This window comes from Peromyscus maniculatus, chromosome 2 (assembly GCF_049852395.1).
Source record: "Peromyscus maniculatus bairdii isolate BWxNUB_F1_BW_parent chromosome 2, HU_Pman_BW_mat_3.1, whole genome shotgun sequence".
Taxonomy (NCBI): Eukaryota; Metazoa; Chordata; class Mammalia; order Rodentia; family Cricetidae; genus Peromyscus; species Peromyscus maniculatus.
Genome location: NC_134853.1, coordinates 106679270 through 106695220, shown reverse-complemented (window position 1 = coordinate 106695220; position 15951 = coordinate 106679270). Strand labels below are relative to the sequence as shown.

At 38.9% G+C, this 15951-nt stretch overlaps 1 protein-coding gene across 4 annotated transcripts in view; it reads right to left on the bottom strand.

Annotated features, from left to right (window-relative positions):
- The window catches only part of Adamtsl1 (ADAMTS like 1), a 933106-nt gene that overhangs the window by 665609 nt on the left and 251546 nt on the right, over positions 1–15951 (bottom strand). For all 4 annotated transcript variants that reach the window (XM_076564473.1, XM_076564474.1, XM_076564475.1 and 1 more), the window contains exon 2: positions 1909–2028. In XM_076564473.1, the coding sequence (XP_076420588.1) occupies positions 1909–2028 (120 nt within the window). The remainder of the gene's footprint in view (positions 1–1908; positions 2029–15951) is intronic.

Sequence of the window (15951 nt, the reverse complement as noted above, 5' to 3'; positions counted from 1 at the left end):
ATCTTCGCCAGTGAGTGTTAGGTCTATAACAGAATGAATTCTTACTTTCATTCTCCTAAGTACTTCCTCCCTGGCAAGTAAACTTACAAACAAGGAGGATGAAAGGAATGTTCACTTTCCTGGCTATTTTATTTAAGTGGCATAGTGTGTTTGAACTCTTCCCCTACAACAAACATAGAGATGAAGTTACATTTTAGCAAAGGTTGATATCTTCGGGGCCAAATCAAGTCCTCAGATAGAGAAAAATCCTCCCTAGGAAACAGTTAGATTTCATAACCTTACAAGAGGGCTGAATTTGGTTCTGGAATTTAGGAATCTTTGATCTTTTCTTTTCCCATCTGCTTTCTTGAATAGCTATTATTTTGATTGTTTGTTTTGGTAGGCAATTCCTTTTCAGGTTACATATTTCTATCCAGTCTTTATGTTTGACCTTAGTATAAGTGAAGACTTGGAGAAGGATGCAGTTTTCTTAAGGCAGAAATTAATATCATCATTATATATCAGTATATATTAGCACTGTTCGGGAAAACCTTCTGTGCTTGACAAGGTCAATAACTGTTTTCAGTAGGGCTACTGTATGATTGACTCCATTGTGTTCATAATTAATTCACATTATTAAACTTCTTTATGTTACAAATTGATATAATTAGACTCACTTATGATATTTTCATATAGTGCCCACACAGATGCCCTTCAGATAGTTCACATTTCAGACTTAGTATGACCTCAAATGGAACAAAATTAAGGTATAATTGCAAGACATTGTTCTTAAGAAAGAATCATAAGTTTAGGTGGTGATGTACCTGCTAGGTCACAATGAAAGCTCGGTGTAAGCAAGGAACATATAAAATGCTAGGCACTACATTTTCAGACTCATTGGTGAAAAATGACGCACATGAAAACTAATTATAGGATCCTTGGGAACCATCACTACTGTGCCTGCCCATGCCTGAGAGGTGTACAAATGCCTAAGGTAGAGAAGATGTAAATGGCACAACCAATGGGGGCAGTACCTTGGGAATTACTGCAGAGAGAGCTAATTTACTTAGGATGTATAAGAGAAAGACTTAACAAATGTGCAGAAAATACCCTGAGAGAGGGTGATAAGAGAACGGGCTAAAAGAAGTAGAGACAGATAAAGGCATCTTTGGGGTATTGTTTTTCTGTGATTCTGCTATTTAAAGAACCCCACTGGCTTGTGTAGACAGCAGACTTTAGCCAGCAAGTCTCCTGAATAAATGTTTCTTACCATCCAGAGGCACAGTCAGGTCTCAGAAGCCCACGGTCTGGTTCTCACAATGTAGTCTCAGTTACACATCAGAGTGAATGCCAGAAGAGAAGGGTCATTGACTTGATCTCGTCAGTCAAGAATACTTATTTCCATTTGAGAATTCATTTGCTAGACCTTCTAAAGCAAACAAGCCAACCACAAACCAAAATACAAGGCAAAACAAAAATCCTACCAGAAAAAATTCATATAATAAATATAACTAATACTTTGAAGTAAAAGTATCTGCAGTGATGCCAGGAATGGAGGGTGGTGGAATTCCCATCAACCTATAAAACAATCTACTTCTTCTTTACTTATTTAAGTTATCACCGCTGCATGTTCAGGCTCGCTGGCAAAACATCAGATATTTTTGAAAGTGAATCTGCCACATGCTGCCTCAAACAGAGTTTAATACTCAAGTAAAATGTTTAAAACTTGCCAAATGCCAGAAGCATCCGACAGTTACCCCATACATGGAGTCTGTGTGTTGCCTCATTGTTTTGCCTCCCCCTCTTCTCATGAACATGACAGATAGAACTCTTTAGCTTGGCTTCATGTTTGTTAAAAACCACCACCATGCATCAGAACCAGCCACAGAACCGCTGTGTTTCAGAGAATAAGCAGAAGAGACACTGTACCAGGTCTTCAGTTTTGTGACTATTCAAGAAGTCAGACAGGAAATCTTCATGAAGGCTCTCTCTTCGAATCAGTGTGAATTCCCGCAGGAAAACAGCCCCTTGGCTTTGGTCTCCACATACCTAGAGAGATAAGGTAGCTGAATTAAGCCTTCAGACAGAGCCTAGAGGGAGAGAGAGGGCATGGGGGATTAATGTCTCTTAGTTGTAAAACCTCTTGGATTCATTTCAAGTCTGATTAGAGCAATCAAAAACAATGCACACAAATACATATTAATGGGAGAACCACGAGAACCTTCTGGCATGTGGCCTCTCTGACAGATGCCAGGAAAGTCCCCTACTAGGTTGGAGTCTGTTAACTGATTGCTCGTGATGTTGAAAGTCAGTGATTATAGGTTATTTTTGTGACCAGGGCTGGGTCCTTATGCCATTGGGCTCTCCTTATGTGGGTACCAGATAGAGAGGCTATGGACCCTAAAGGATCCATTCCTAGACCAACAGATCTAAGCACTGAGGAAGGTCCAGGTCCCAACATCCTGTTAAATGTCCACCTGATATAGAGGCCCTGTCCTGAGCCAGGAGCTGACTTCCTGTAAGAGCTTCAGATAGAAAGCGGCACACATTGGCTGCCCCAGGAGGAGATGCTGGAGAACGCTTCACTGGAACTTATCACATAGCAGGTTCTTTACACATGTTATCTTGCAACAGCCTCACGAGGTGTCTCTCAGCAGCCACACTTGACAAATTAGGAACCAGAGGCACAGAAGGTTTCAGGGCTTTGCCAAAGGAGCACGTGTTGAAATCCACATTCAACTACAGGTCCAAATCTAAAACCCTCACCCTTTCCTTTTATCATTTTGCTACTGAGTAGCTTACTTGAGCCTTCCTATCCTGAGTGACACACTATTATATAATGTCTATAAATTCAGGAATGACCAATTTGCCTAGGCTTCGTAACATCTGACCCTTCACACAATCAATAACAGCAGTGATTGTAGCATTTTGGATTGCCCAGAAGACAGATCATGTATTACCAAAATTTAGTGCGTTGCCTTGCACACCATAAGCATCCAGTAATCACAGCATTGTTATGAAAAGCATGTTCTACTTAAGAAATATGGACAACTCTAAACTTTAACATCCTTGAGGTTCTTTACTTTATTTAATAAGGACACATGTGTATCCATCCGACTCCCACATCCATCCTGATGTCTTCATTTTCCTAACTTCTATTTTAATCTTACAGCTTTGCACAACATTGAAGTTAGTAGTGAACATGTGAGGGTTCCTGTTAATTCATGCCTTCTTGAATGTCTGCAATAACTCATAATGAATTAAAGTTATTTTAAACCCAATGTCTTTGGGGGAAAGGAGAGTGATTTCTCTAATTTACATGCGTTATTGTTCTCTGTGGTTGAACAGTCAGGACAGTTTCATCATGGTAGACAGCATCTCACTTCTAATGTCTTCCCTGCCTGGTGTCACTTTTGTGAACATATTGCTTCACATGACAGAAAGGACTTCGCAGTTGCCATCAGGAATCCTAAGGAGCTGACTTTGACACAATTAGTATCTTGCAATGTTTAAGTGAGCCCAGTACAATCATGAGACATTAAAAGCAGGGTGTAACTGATTTGAATGCAATGCATTCATACCTTGAAGAGTACAAAAGAAAATAAAAACATAATGAAGAGATTTAAAAATATACAGAATGGTTTATGACTTGCAGCAGGCAGGGAGATTACCTTCAAAGCAATGCCATCTTGGAACAAAATCTATCTAATTTTATTCAGGTATAAATATTCATATAGGAAAAAAACCTATAGGAACCAATGCAATCCTCAGCACACTGTTTAAGTAGCACATCAAACAAGGAGAGATGGCTGATAGGCTCCAATTCTGAGCAAGCTCGGCTCCAGGTCACAGAGTACATATTCAGAATACTGCAATGGTAGACAGCAAATCCTCTGGGCATCCTTAGGTTCTCAAATAGAATTTTGGTTTGAAACATCTTTAAAAGGCCTCTTTGAAGATATGACAAAGCAGGATATTGGTAACAGCATTGCCTGCCTTGGTTGGGAACTAATGAGCTTTTCTTTGCTAAAAGAGAAGTTAAAAGCATGGCAGAAAAAATAATTCAAAATGTCACATGGACGTAAGCTGCCATTGCTAGATTGAACACATAGAGGACACTGTGGACACAATTAAAAATGAAGTAAGTTCTTCCAGCCAGTGAACTTAGATGAGAAACCCAATCCCTAGAAGACATTTATCCTCAGTCACTACATTGATTTTAACCAAGTGGCACCCAGGAATACAGCTGTACCTTATCAGATTCCTATCCTACAAAAATTGTGAAATACTATTTTTGTGTTGTTTTAAGCCACTATATCCAAGGTAATTTGTTATGGCAGTTGGAAAGGAATGCAATCATTGAGAGGTAGGGCACAATGAAAGGCTATCTTGCTTCTTCTCTGCTATTTTTCTAAGAACCAAGTAATACTAGGCATGCAATAGTATAAAGATTGTAAAAAGTCATTCTGGGAACTGTGTCCTTCAAGCTAAACTAAATTATTCCTGGTGTGTCTAGTATTCACTTTTACTTAATTATTTTCTCATCAGGATCAATCATTCAATCCTCCCTTGAGTATGTAGTTAAATACACCTCAAAATTTGTTTCGATCAACTAACTTCCTTGACCCAAAGCTTTCCTGATTCCCTTCCTGGCTGAGTTTCAAGGTCACAGACATGACATTCAGGACCACTCACACTTTCAGGCAAGGAAGACTCTAGGTAAGTAAGACCAATGCTTGTGTATCTCTTTCTGAAGAAGTACAAAATTTGAGTTTAACACTATGTACATATACAGATATGCTGTAACTTGTCTATTTTCTAAAAGATGAAATCACACTGAAGACTCTTAAATGCTACATTTAATGAATATTTTCCTCCCAAATCCACATCCAATACTTTAAATTTCTATCATCTAAAACATCCATGCTCTCTAAACATTTATTGCCATAGTTCTTTAAAGGAAAATTAACAAACTTCATACATTTTGTTGGGGGAAAACTTTTGCGCCTATGGCAAACTTATTTTTCTTTGTTCAACTAATTAAGGAAATATGAAAAAAAATAACATATCATCCAAAATAGACAGTAAGATGTTGAATAGTTACAAATAACACCAAAAGATAACCAGTGGTCCATTTTCTTTGTAGTATAATTCTTAATCATAATTTAGTGTTTAGGAGAGAGTATCTGTAGGGCCAGAGAGATGGCTTAGAGATTAAATCTACTTACTGCTCTTGCATAGGACCTGGGTTTGGTTCCCAGCACCCCTAGGTGGCTCACAACTGTTTATGAGTCCAATTCATAAACCTGACACCTACTCCTGATCTTTGAGGGCACTGTATGCATATGGTACACAGGGACACACTCAGGCACACACATACACAGAAAGTATATTTAAAAAACAAAGAGTAAATATAATTTTGAATAATAGACACAACTACTCAAAACTAACAACATTAAGCAAAAATGTAGGGTTTTAAATTACATAATTAGAAATAATATTCACAAAACACAATTAAGTTGAAAAATAGGCAGTATTTATGTGTATTTATAATGAGAATATGTTGAACGTGCATATTCTTATCTATTCTTAACGTTAAATTTAATTTAGTGTCTTATAAAAATGATTCATGTGTTGAGCATCCTGGCAAGAGTTATAAGGTATGCCGACATTCTTAAAAATTATAATTACTTCTTAGATATTAAAGCAAACCTGGTAGAATAGAATAGAGGAGAGATAGCAAATGGTACCAATAGATACATTTTCTACACCAATTTCGAGCTCACTTTTAAGAACACTTTACATCTGAAGTGGTGCCGTGACTTCTTCACTCGTCCACTCCTATACACATTTTGTCAAGTCCTCGTGTCAATAGCTTTCCCATGGGACCACAGAATGGAATACACTTTCTTTTTTCTTGACTGAGCCAATCTAATGTACACAAAGATTTGGCAGAAAACAATAGTCACTCATAAAAAGAACCATCTTTCTGTCATGGTGAGGATATACCTGGCTAGCATTTCCAAACCCTATTTGCAGTTAAGGAGGAAGTAAAACAACTACTGAGCCCAGCTTCTCTCTTGATAGCTATATCTATTCCATATCCCATGGGATATCACATACACACACACACACACACACACACACACACACACACACACACACACACCCTAATCCTCCCTCCATGCTCTTTTGGAGTTAGTTCCATTTTAAATACACTGCTTCAGAGAAATTTTGGGATCAATTTTGTTGAAGGTGAAAGAGCCTCCCAGAATGAATGCATAAAGGAAGACTTGCCCAAGATCAGCTCACTTATCTCAATTATCAAAGTGATCAAGAAGCAAAGGTTTGCACTATTGTCAACCTTAGAGCCCATTTCTGACTACCCTAACTACGCTAATGAGAATTTGCAGGTGAAAGCACCAAAGGTTAGGGAATAGAGAACAAGAAAGTTTAATTAACCTAAGAAGAATTATGCAAGGCTTTAAAATGGACTTAAAGAAATACTAGGGATTTACCAGCTGGTCAAGGGGAAGGGTGTGTGTGGGAGAAACATTCTTAGCCCAGGAAGTAGAGTCAGTCTGGGTAAAATGAGGCATGAAGGGGTTCAGAAGGCATGTATATGAGTTCACAGCAACAAGTAGTAGAAGTGAATCCGTGTTGTAAGCCAGGTTGGATTATGAATCATGGACCCAGAATCTTGCTTGGACTCGTATCCTGGAAGAGTATTCTGGTGGCTGTCAGGAAGTAAGCCTGGAGGTTTAGATAATCAGAATTCATCAGATGAGAACTTGTGAAGACCTGAGAAGCTGGTGAGGAAGGAAAAGATTATAAGATTTGGCAGCCAACTGAATCCAGAAGATACATTTCAAGACACAACTTTATTTTCTATCTGGATTTAGGCATTAGAGCAAAGAGTAGCATGTTGGACAAAAGGGAAACTATAAGAGGGCCAAGGATTTGAGTTCACTGAGAGGTGTGGTGAGAAACAGATGCTTAACAAACGTCTTGGGAAGGGAAGATGGGAATAGCACACAGGACAGACTAGACTATCACATGGGGACAGGATGAGGCTTGACATTAATGAGCAAGCAGAGCAAATCATGGAGGGTGAAAGACATAATAACTGAGGCACACTGATGCTTCACACACACCATTGGGGTATACTGGTGCTTCCCACAAACCATGGATCCACCTCTAGTGGCTCATTCATAACAGAAGAAAATGCTAAGAAGAATGCAATTCATTTAGACTTTTCATTTTAGACCTTCCTTTTATTGGCTAGCTTTGAAAACACCTTATATCAGTACAACTGACAATTTGTTACAGACTGGAGGTTCTTTGAGGGTAGAGGCCATGGGTGATTAGATTACCAATTCTCAGACCCTGAGTTCAACTAAATATGAGTCAGGCTTTAACTTTTCCAGGACAAACTCAAATTTTAAAAATCCTATATTCTAAGCTCAGACCACATTTCCAGATCTTTGGTTTGGAGAATGTGGGTACTTTATTTGATATGTAAAGAAGTACTTTGGAGTTATAAAATTATTAAGATGTAATGAAATTAATCAAAATTATCACTTTAGGTTTCAGCAGCATTAGTTTTGAAGATAAAATGACAAAAATGTGAGGTGTGGGGGGGATTGTGTATATGACCAATGACTAAGTCAGGATGAGGGGCTAGAAATGGTGTCTTATAAAATGGAAATCATTGCTGGACTCAAACCCCATGGTTCGCCTGTGAGGGACAGAGAATCATTACTGAACACACATAACTGTTCTGATAGGATTTCTAGTCCTAAGCACTATTCTCCACCAGAAGGAAGACTGATCATCTACCAATGCTATTGGGTAGACTAGATCTCCCCAATAAAGAAGATTCCTGCTCCTACTGCAGTCTCAACTCCCTGCTTCAAACATTGACTTCTGTCTTTCTGACTGTTGGACTACCAAAGCACTCCTTAAAGAATCCTGGAATGAAAATTAGTAGCTTCCATAAGAGAGTCTTAGTGCATCCAGCAAGGCATGGAAGCAATTTATTGTTGGGTTGTGTGTTCTCTTTAATGGAACCAAGGAATGAGCCACATTAGACATATCTTTTCAAAGGGCATAGGTAAAAACAGGAAATGGAGGAGTCCTTTAAACGGTTCTCTACCCTATACCCTAGGAAAGGAAAAGGAGGTAAAGATGACTTAAAACTAAAGCAAAGCTGTCAGGTGGGGCATAAGACACCTGAGAGGCCCCTGTTTACCACTGAGTGGTATGGATGAGGTAGAAGAGGGGCCCCTGTCTTCAGCCATGTTGCACAGATAGAGTGGGTGTGACTACAATGAGCAAGTATGTGATGGAGAGATGGGAGAGAAAGAGAAGCAGAATGGTCTGTGCACTATGAAGAGAGGTGGTATTGGAGATATGAGAGTGATGAGGATCAGCCTGATGTGAATATTCTGTGCTGCCACCTGAGGCCATGGGAGATGTCCCAGCCCATGGTGCTACCAGTCTGGTTCCTGAATTCTGCAGCAGCAGGGGTCTGGTTTTATGTGTGTGGCCCATGTTACCCTCAAAGGCCATGAAGATGTTCCTGGTCTGGGCTGCTACCTAGCATATTGATGTCCCAGGGCTATGCAGAGCTTGTCCCACCCCTCCCCAGCTGTGACACTCAGGAAAGTAGGCCCTGCATTTGACTTGAGCAGCACAGTACGACTGGACCTGGTGGCATGGGTACAGGTGAGCTGGCCCTGAGGGCCGGATAGTTGGAGAGCTGACTACCCCATGCTGGCTTTGGCATTCTTGTGAGCTGGCCCTACACCTTGTCAGGGCAGTGCTGGAGAGCTGGCCCTGGTGGTATGGGTATGGGAGAGCAGGTGGGTTGACCAACTCAGCTACCTCCCAGGTCCAGATTCAGGATTTTGAGTTGGCACACCCTAACATCTACCCCATTGAAGAACTGCTGTAGTGTGTGAAGAACAACCAAAGTGGCAGGATCTCTATGATACAGGGCAATACAACAGGATAACAGTCCTGGTGAGGATCCAGTATTGATAGTATTGCAGAAGCCAGAGGCCTCGAACCAGACCAATGACTCTGCAATGAACATTTGCAAGTACAGTTGTTTGGGCAAAGGGGTAGACTGTGTGACACACCATGGCACACTGCAACTTCCACAGCAAGATTTTTCTTTTCTGTTTTCTTTTGGGGGGGGGGAATGTGTTACAAAACCAGAGGGCAGATATGGAGGGATAGGGAGATAAGTGAGATTGGGGTGTGTGATGTGAAATTCACAAAGCATCAATAAAAAGTAAAAAAAAAAATTAAAGCAAAGCCATTGACTAACACAACCATCTTTTGTATCTAGCTTTGAGATATGAGCAGAAACTCAACTCAAAACTAGTTTCAAGACATGCTTTTGTCTTCTTCATCTTCGTCTCCGTCTCCGTCTCCGTCTCCTCCTCCTCCTCCTCCTCCTCCTCCTCCTCCTCCTCCTCCTCCTCCTCTTCCTTCTTCTTCTTCACACTTGTTCCCATCATAACCTGGTACTGCAGCCTGACCTGGCTCTCAGTGTCTCCAGGGAACACTGATTAAGATTATGGCTCATCTGCTCACAATTAACATGTTTGGTAAAATGAAAGATAAAAATCCCCCATTCATATTTTCCTACTTGTAACATGTTTTCTATAAGGTCTGTGGCTAGCATTTGGAAAGCTGATATACAAAGCAACTGGTTTGCATTTTTGAAACTCCATCATTAAAGAAGAGCCATAATTCCTCTAATAATTGTATGGTTAAAGCTGGAATTTTCATGCAGCTGTAATTTTCTTATAATTCTGGGGGAAGTTGCTATTCCCTTGTAGGCTGGGAGGAAAGGCTGTAGAAATAATTGAAGCTTAAACATACAAACATGCCCTCAAATTATCAGTTTATTGTTCTTCTTTCTTCATGTAGCTTTTCTGTGAAAATTGAAAGGTAGCCAAGCTTATATCCCTAGGGAAGGATTCTGGTTTCAACTTTACTTATGAAGTATAGAACTGAAAACCACAAAACTATTAAATTTTTTCCTACCAAAGGATTTTATAAAGTAAGTTTTATGCTCATATGCTCATATTTGGTTCACAGTTTACTAAGAATTAAGATAGTGAAGCTATAAATTCTCAGTAGATTAGAATAATAACTTGAACAACTTTAATAACTGGCCACTGTGTTATCTGAATACACACCTATATTTAAATACCAGTGGGTAGTGAAATGATTGATGCCTGGGTTACGAGCTCTTGGCATAGTAAGGACAATGAAATATTTATTGAACAAATAACTCAACAAAAATGTTCTTGAGACCAAAATGATTTCAGTTCCAGCTCTGAGAATGACTGCTAAGTAGGAGGGAAGGATGGGAGCCCAGTTCAGTCCTCCCACCTCACACAACTTCCATTGGGTCTTTAAAGCCGAATGACTCAGATACCAAGAGAAGGCAGAGAACCTGATCCAATGTGAAAGCATAAGAAACATCTGGTTTGAAAGAAATGAAGATCAGGGATTATGATATTGCTATGCAAAACCACAAATGGGAATGGTCCAAATGAAATCAAAACACAAATCAACTAAATTTTCTAACAAGCTAATTATAAATAGTAATGCACATTGATGTTTTTACCTGTATCAAAACTCCTGCCATTCAGTAATAAATGCTTGTTTTAGTAAATTCCACTTGCACATAAATGACTGTCCCCGGCTTTTCACATGTGATAACACTCTTCTTGTTAGGACTATTCTGATGGGCCCAAATGTCATGAAGAATAGTCAAGTCTACATTCAGTGACCCCTTTCATTAATCCAGGTAACTTCATTCCTCCTTTGCATATTCTAGTGTAATAAGTCATGGAAATTAGTGTACAGCAATTCAGTTATAAATGCTAGGAAACATCATATGCACATAATCTTTGTAAAGAAATTGACTTGTTAAAAGGAAGGAGGAAAAGTAATTCAGGGGTTCATAAAGTCCCCAAGTAGTAATCCCTAGAGATGTCTACAAACTCATTGTCACCAAAGAGGTTCAATCACAGCATCAAAGGTCAGCAACTCTGTTCTGCATAGACTCAATGTCCCAGGAGCCTCTAGCCAGCTCTACAGTGAAGAAGCCTTTTCTAAAGAGAGCAGGAAGCAGTGTCTCTAAAGACCTTCTGTCAATATTGAGAAGGTCCACTTGGAAAACCCTTGTTAGCTTTGAACATATTTGTTGTTGTTGCTGTTGAACAAAGACTCTTAGACAGTGACCATGGTAATAATACAGCTACCCATGCCTTCTGATCTAGCAGGCTTGTCTGAAGTCAGGGGAGAATGATGCCCGAGGTAGCTTCAGGTATCCCCAGCACTGCAATGGCTGCCAACTATGCAAGCTGATTAGCAGTGTTACCCTCCCTGGAGGAAAGGCTAAATATGATCCCCAAGAAGGTCAGAGGGGGAGTTAATAAAAGCATTCTTGTAACAATATTTAAGCCACTGACATTTATGTACCTGGTGTTTGGAACGTAAAAACATCTTGAGTATTCTGTTTGTTCTTCTACCAACTTTAATTACCATTTCTAAGGATTGTAAAGATAATTGCTAAAAGGTTAGAGCTGAAAGAAGTGAGATGGAACATGCTGGTCCAAAATGTTCAGCTGGGCCTCATAATTCTTGCTACAGATGTTCTTGCTTAGTTCAGGTCTGATTTAAAGGAACAGCTGTAACATGGTTGGAGGCAAGGTGACCAGATGTAGCTGAATTTAAAGACCTATCCCAGAATGTCAATGAAAAGACTCCACTTCCCTACTACAATAACCTCTATGTACAGGAAACAAAAGTTAAAGAAATATCTACCATGTCTTTATCCTAGACAGATATTTATTTTGACAAGAAAGTTATTCTAAACAATTGAAATGGTCAAACAGAAAGGCGACTCTTCCAGAGCATATATATCAAGTATGATGTGGGCTGACCATAGATAAGATATGGTATTTTTGTGATTTGTTTTAAATTAACACCAACACTGAAATTAAAGTGTTGGGAAGACATTTAGAGACACCCTCTCAGTTCTCTATCCATGGAATAAGTCTCCTCCCTAAATGTGGGGTATGGGAAACATGGGTTTCATGATAACTGAAAAACTATATATGATGGAAAAATGGCCAAATAAAGCCAGAATGACCACATTCCCCTATCCATATAAAGACGTCCCTTCTTCCTTATCTTTCCTGATCAGTTAAACCTACCCTATAGCCTGTTCTTATCAAGAGGGAAATGGTGCAGCTCACATAGAATTCTGAGGAGTTCTGATCCACAAAGCATTGCTGGGGACAGCTGAGATGCAACTTCATACTTGGACAACAAAAGAGAAGCAACACTGAGAAGGTAGTCTTGTAAGTGGATGGGTTCAGTTTTGTCACACCAATTAAAACAAGGAGAAATAGACATGGCCTTGAAATCATATCTATGTATATGCTTACATGCATAATTTAAAGTAAAATGTAAAATAAAGTACTCATACAATGCCAGGAATCAAGGAAGTTTAGCTGTTGGAGGAGGATGTTAAGATGAAGAAAAACTGGAAGAGCATAGAAATATCTGCAGACACTTGTAGCTGTAGAAATCAACCTGCTTGTACACTTGACATGCATTTATATAGATCAGTATTATTGTTGAGGCCTTTGTAAATTCAGTCACTCACCTAGTAAGTTAGAAGTCAGTGTACTACTCATATGCTAAACCAAATGGAGGACCAACTAAGCAAGGAAGTCCTCTCTACACCTATGTCTCCTATCATAGAGTATGTCATCAACACTGTCTTGGATGATGCAGTCTACAAGAACGTCCTTGTTTCAATTAAGACGTGTTTCTCATGGGCTATATCAATGATTAACATAACAGACTTACCAATATAGACCCTTTCCTGAGAGAGTAGAAATTTATTTGTTCTTAAGGAGTCTCCATTGTTTTGCCAAAACTTCCTTAGCACTGTACTTCCACTCAGTGCTCCCAGTCACTAATGCTTTTGTTCCCTTCTCTCTTTTACAAAGGATGCTGTGTACTTTAGTCTGGTGACTCTTCCAGCCCTGTTTTCTTCTTCCCCACCCAAATGATGTTTTCACATTCCTAATCCTGTCCTCCTCTTAACTTCTGGGAGAACCAGAGATAACAGCTTATTTTATTCTTTTGACCAAAAACTACTGGATCAGATGCAATATTTTCATCTTGCCTGCCTACTATATCAAAAAGTCTACCAAGGCAGCCTCCACAATGCCAACAAATGGCAAGAACACAGGAGTTCTCTCTATTCTCTTCAGATTGAAAGCTATTGGAATTATCATAGTTTTTTGAAATGAGGTAGGTGAGAGATCTCTCTGATTCTGTCTCCATGATCTTCTTCCACTTTGCCCACCTCCAAGCTCAGGTTCATACTAACATTTTCTTTATGCTATCACTGAAATTCAGTTTTACACAAGACACTGTAATAAACTAGCTCAATTGTGCTAACTACTTACAAAAGATTCTACATACTAAGTTAAACTGCTTTGAGGAGATGTTAGCATTTATTGTTTCACAAATTCTAGAAGTTTCTCTGCTTCTAGCTAGAAGTGTCAATAGCAAGGGCCAGTATTTCAGAGTTAAATATAGAACAGAGTAGTCTGGCCTCAGGAAGATTTACTTTATATTTAAAAAAATGTCCAAAGCACAATATTATGTGCTTTAGTGGTAAAAACAGTATAACTCAAATTTACATGAACTCACCTCCACATTTACCACCTCACAAAATAAATAGAAGTAAACACAGAAAATTAAAAGAAATGTATATCAGTGTTTAATATATATATATATATATATATATATATATATATATATATATATATATATATATATATACATACACATACATATCCTATAGAATTTCAAATATTTGCCCAGCATCTCAAGATTTGAAAGCACACAAGAAAGGGGTATAAAACTACTTAATGCATAGCAAGCATTCTTACAGGCCTACCCTTTCCTCCACACCTATTTCCGTCATTCTTGATGTACTTCACACAAATGGTAGCTTTGTCTTCAAATCATTGTCTCTCACCTTCTAGGTTACTATTAAAACTCACCTACGTATTTCTTAGGGGAAAGGGAAGAGGAATTCTGAATGTTTTTGTGTATTATTAGTTTTTTCTCTTCCAGTGGACTGATACTTGGTTCTGTTAGTGAAACACGATTTTATGGAAAAGAAAATAACACACACACACACACACACACACACACACACACACACACACACACACTCTCACACACACACGAATTATCAGAGTGGAGAAAACAGTAGAATAGTACATATCCAAAGACTGTGCATTCCAAAGCTCAGCTATTCTAGTGTCAGAGCTGAGCCCAGCTAAGCATGAGACATTTGATCAAATCATCTCAGGCATTCCAATCCGGCTAAGCTCCTGAATGAGTGTGACTGGATTCATTCAGAAAGAGCAGAATCTTCCAGTCCATCCCAGGCTTGGCACAAAGTTGTGTGAGGTAATAATCATATAGCTGTTGCTTTACAATGCATGGTTTAGAGTTGGTTTGCTACTTAGCAAGAACAACTCATACACCATGGTATTGTATGGTCACATCAACTCTGAGAAACACAGATCTTAGAGGACACTTCTTTTCCTCCTGTCCATTTTTACTGAGTAACAGTATTTTAAAATCACTATAGACACTGACCTTTAGCTGATACTTTGAGGAAGAAGGATCTTTTGGTAGAGCCCGTTATGTTCTGTCTCATGCTACATTCTTCAGATTGTCCTGTGCTAGGTTTTTCTGGTATCCTTCTCTGGGTTTCTGTTTCACATAGATAATGTTCGAGCTAGGTGCTCATGCTGTCTTATCATGGATGACATAGTTCTTAACATTTCAGTATAATATATATGTTTTTATATATAAAGTATAAATAATATATAAATGTGTATATATATACATACATATATAAATATAAGTATAATTCTTTATAGGAATAAATTAAAGACACTTCTATTTCTTGTTCAGCATTCTGTTCCAAACGTGAACTTGAATATAAATACATTGAAAATATGAAATGTAAACAATATAACGTGATTACTTCTTGGTAAAACTCAAATTGTAAAGATTTGTTTTTATTCAGTATTTAAAAAGTCTACAGAAGCACTATTTTCCTACAAACTCTTTAGCAGGATTGATTTGGGAGCATTCTATGAGTCTGTGGTCTTTAGTCTTTTCTCCCTGTTGATTTTCAACATCAAAATGATACAATGAAGCTTTTGCGATCAAGGCCTATGGACTAAAGCCACTGTCATCTCATCCACCACCATATTTAAAGGCTTACCATAGACTGACAGAAAGTTGGGGTCTAGGGGTGTCTCAGTAGTGAATTAATAAAGGCCTGTGCTATCAGTTACTCATTTCAGAACATTTTAGAGTTAGAGGCTTAAAATATATATGGTTAATTCCTTCTGGAGCCCAAATAAAGTAGACTGCTAGTCCCAAGAATAAATTTCTGCAAAGTATCAGTACCCAGACTGGAATGTAGACTTCCTGATGTCATCCCTATGTCCTCTCTACCTCAAGGACCCAGATTCCCCAATTTTGATTGGGTTTTCTTCCCAAACAGCTGGCAAGCCTAGAGTATGGATGACATGGAGTCATAAGGAATTGAGCTCAGTGAATGAAGAGTGAAATGTGGTGAATGTAAATGTTGGCTGTCATTCACAAACACAGCATATGAGAGCTTAGCTTTCCTATTCCATGCTCTGCAGACCACAAACACAGGATAGAAAATTCAGTTTTAGATGGTAAACTTTAAGAAGTATAATGGGCCAACTAATAATTCCTGAAGAACACCATTATTAATCAGTTAAGCAAGAACATGAGGGAGAGAGGGGAATGAAAGGAAGAGAAGGGGGGAGAAGGAGGGAGAGAGGGAGGGAGGAGAGGGAG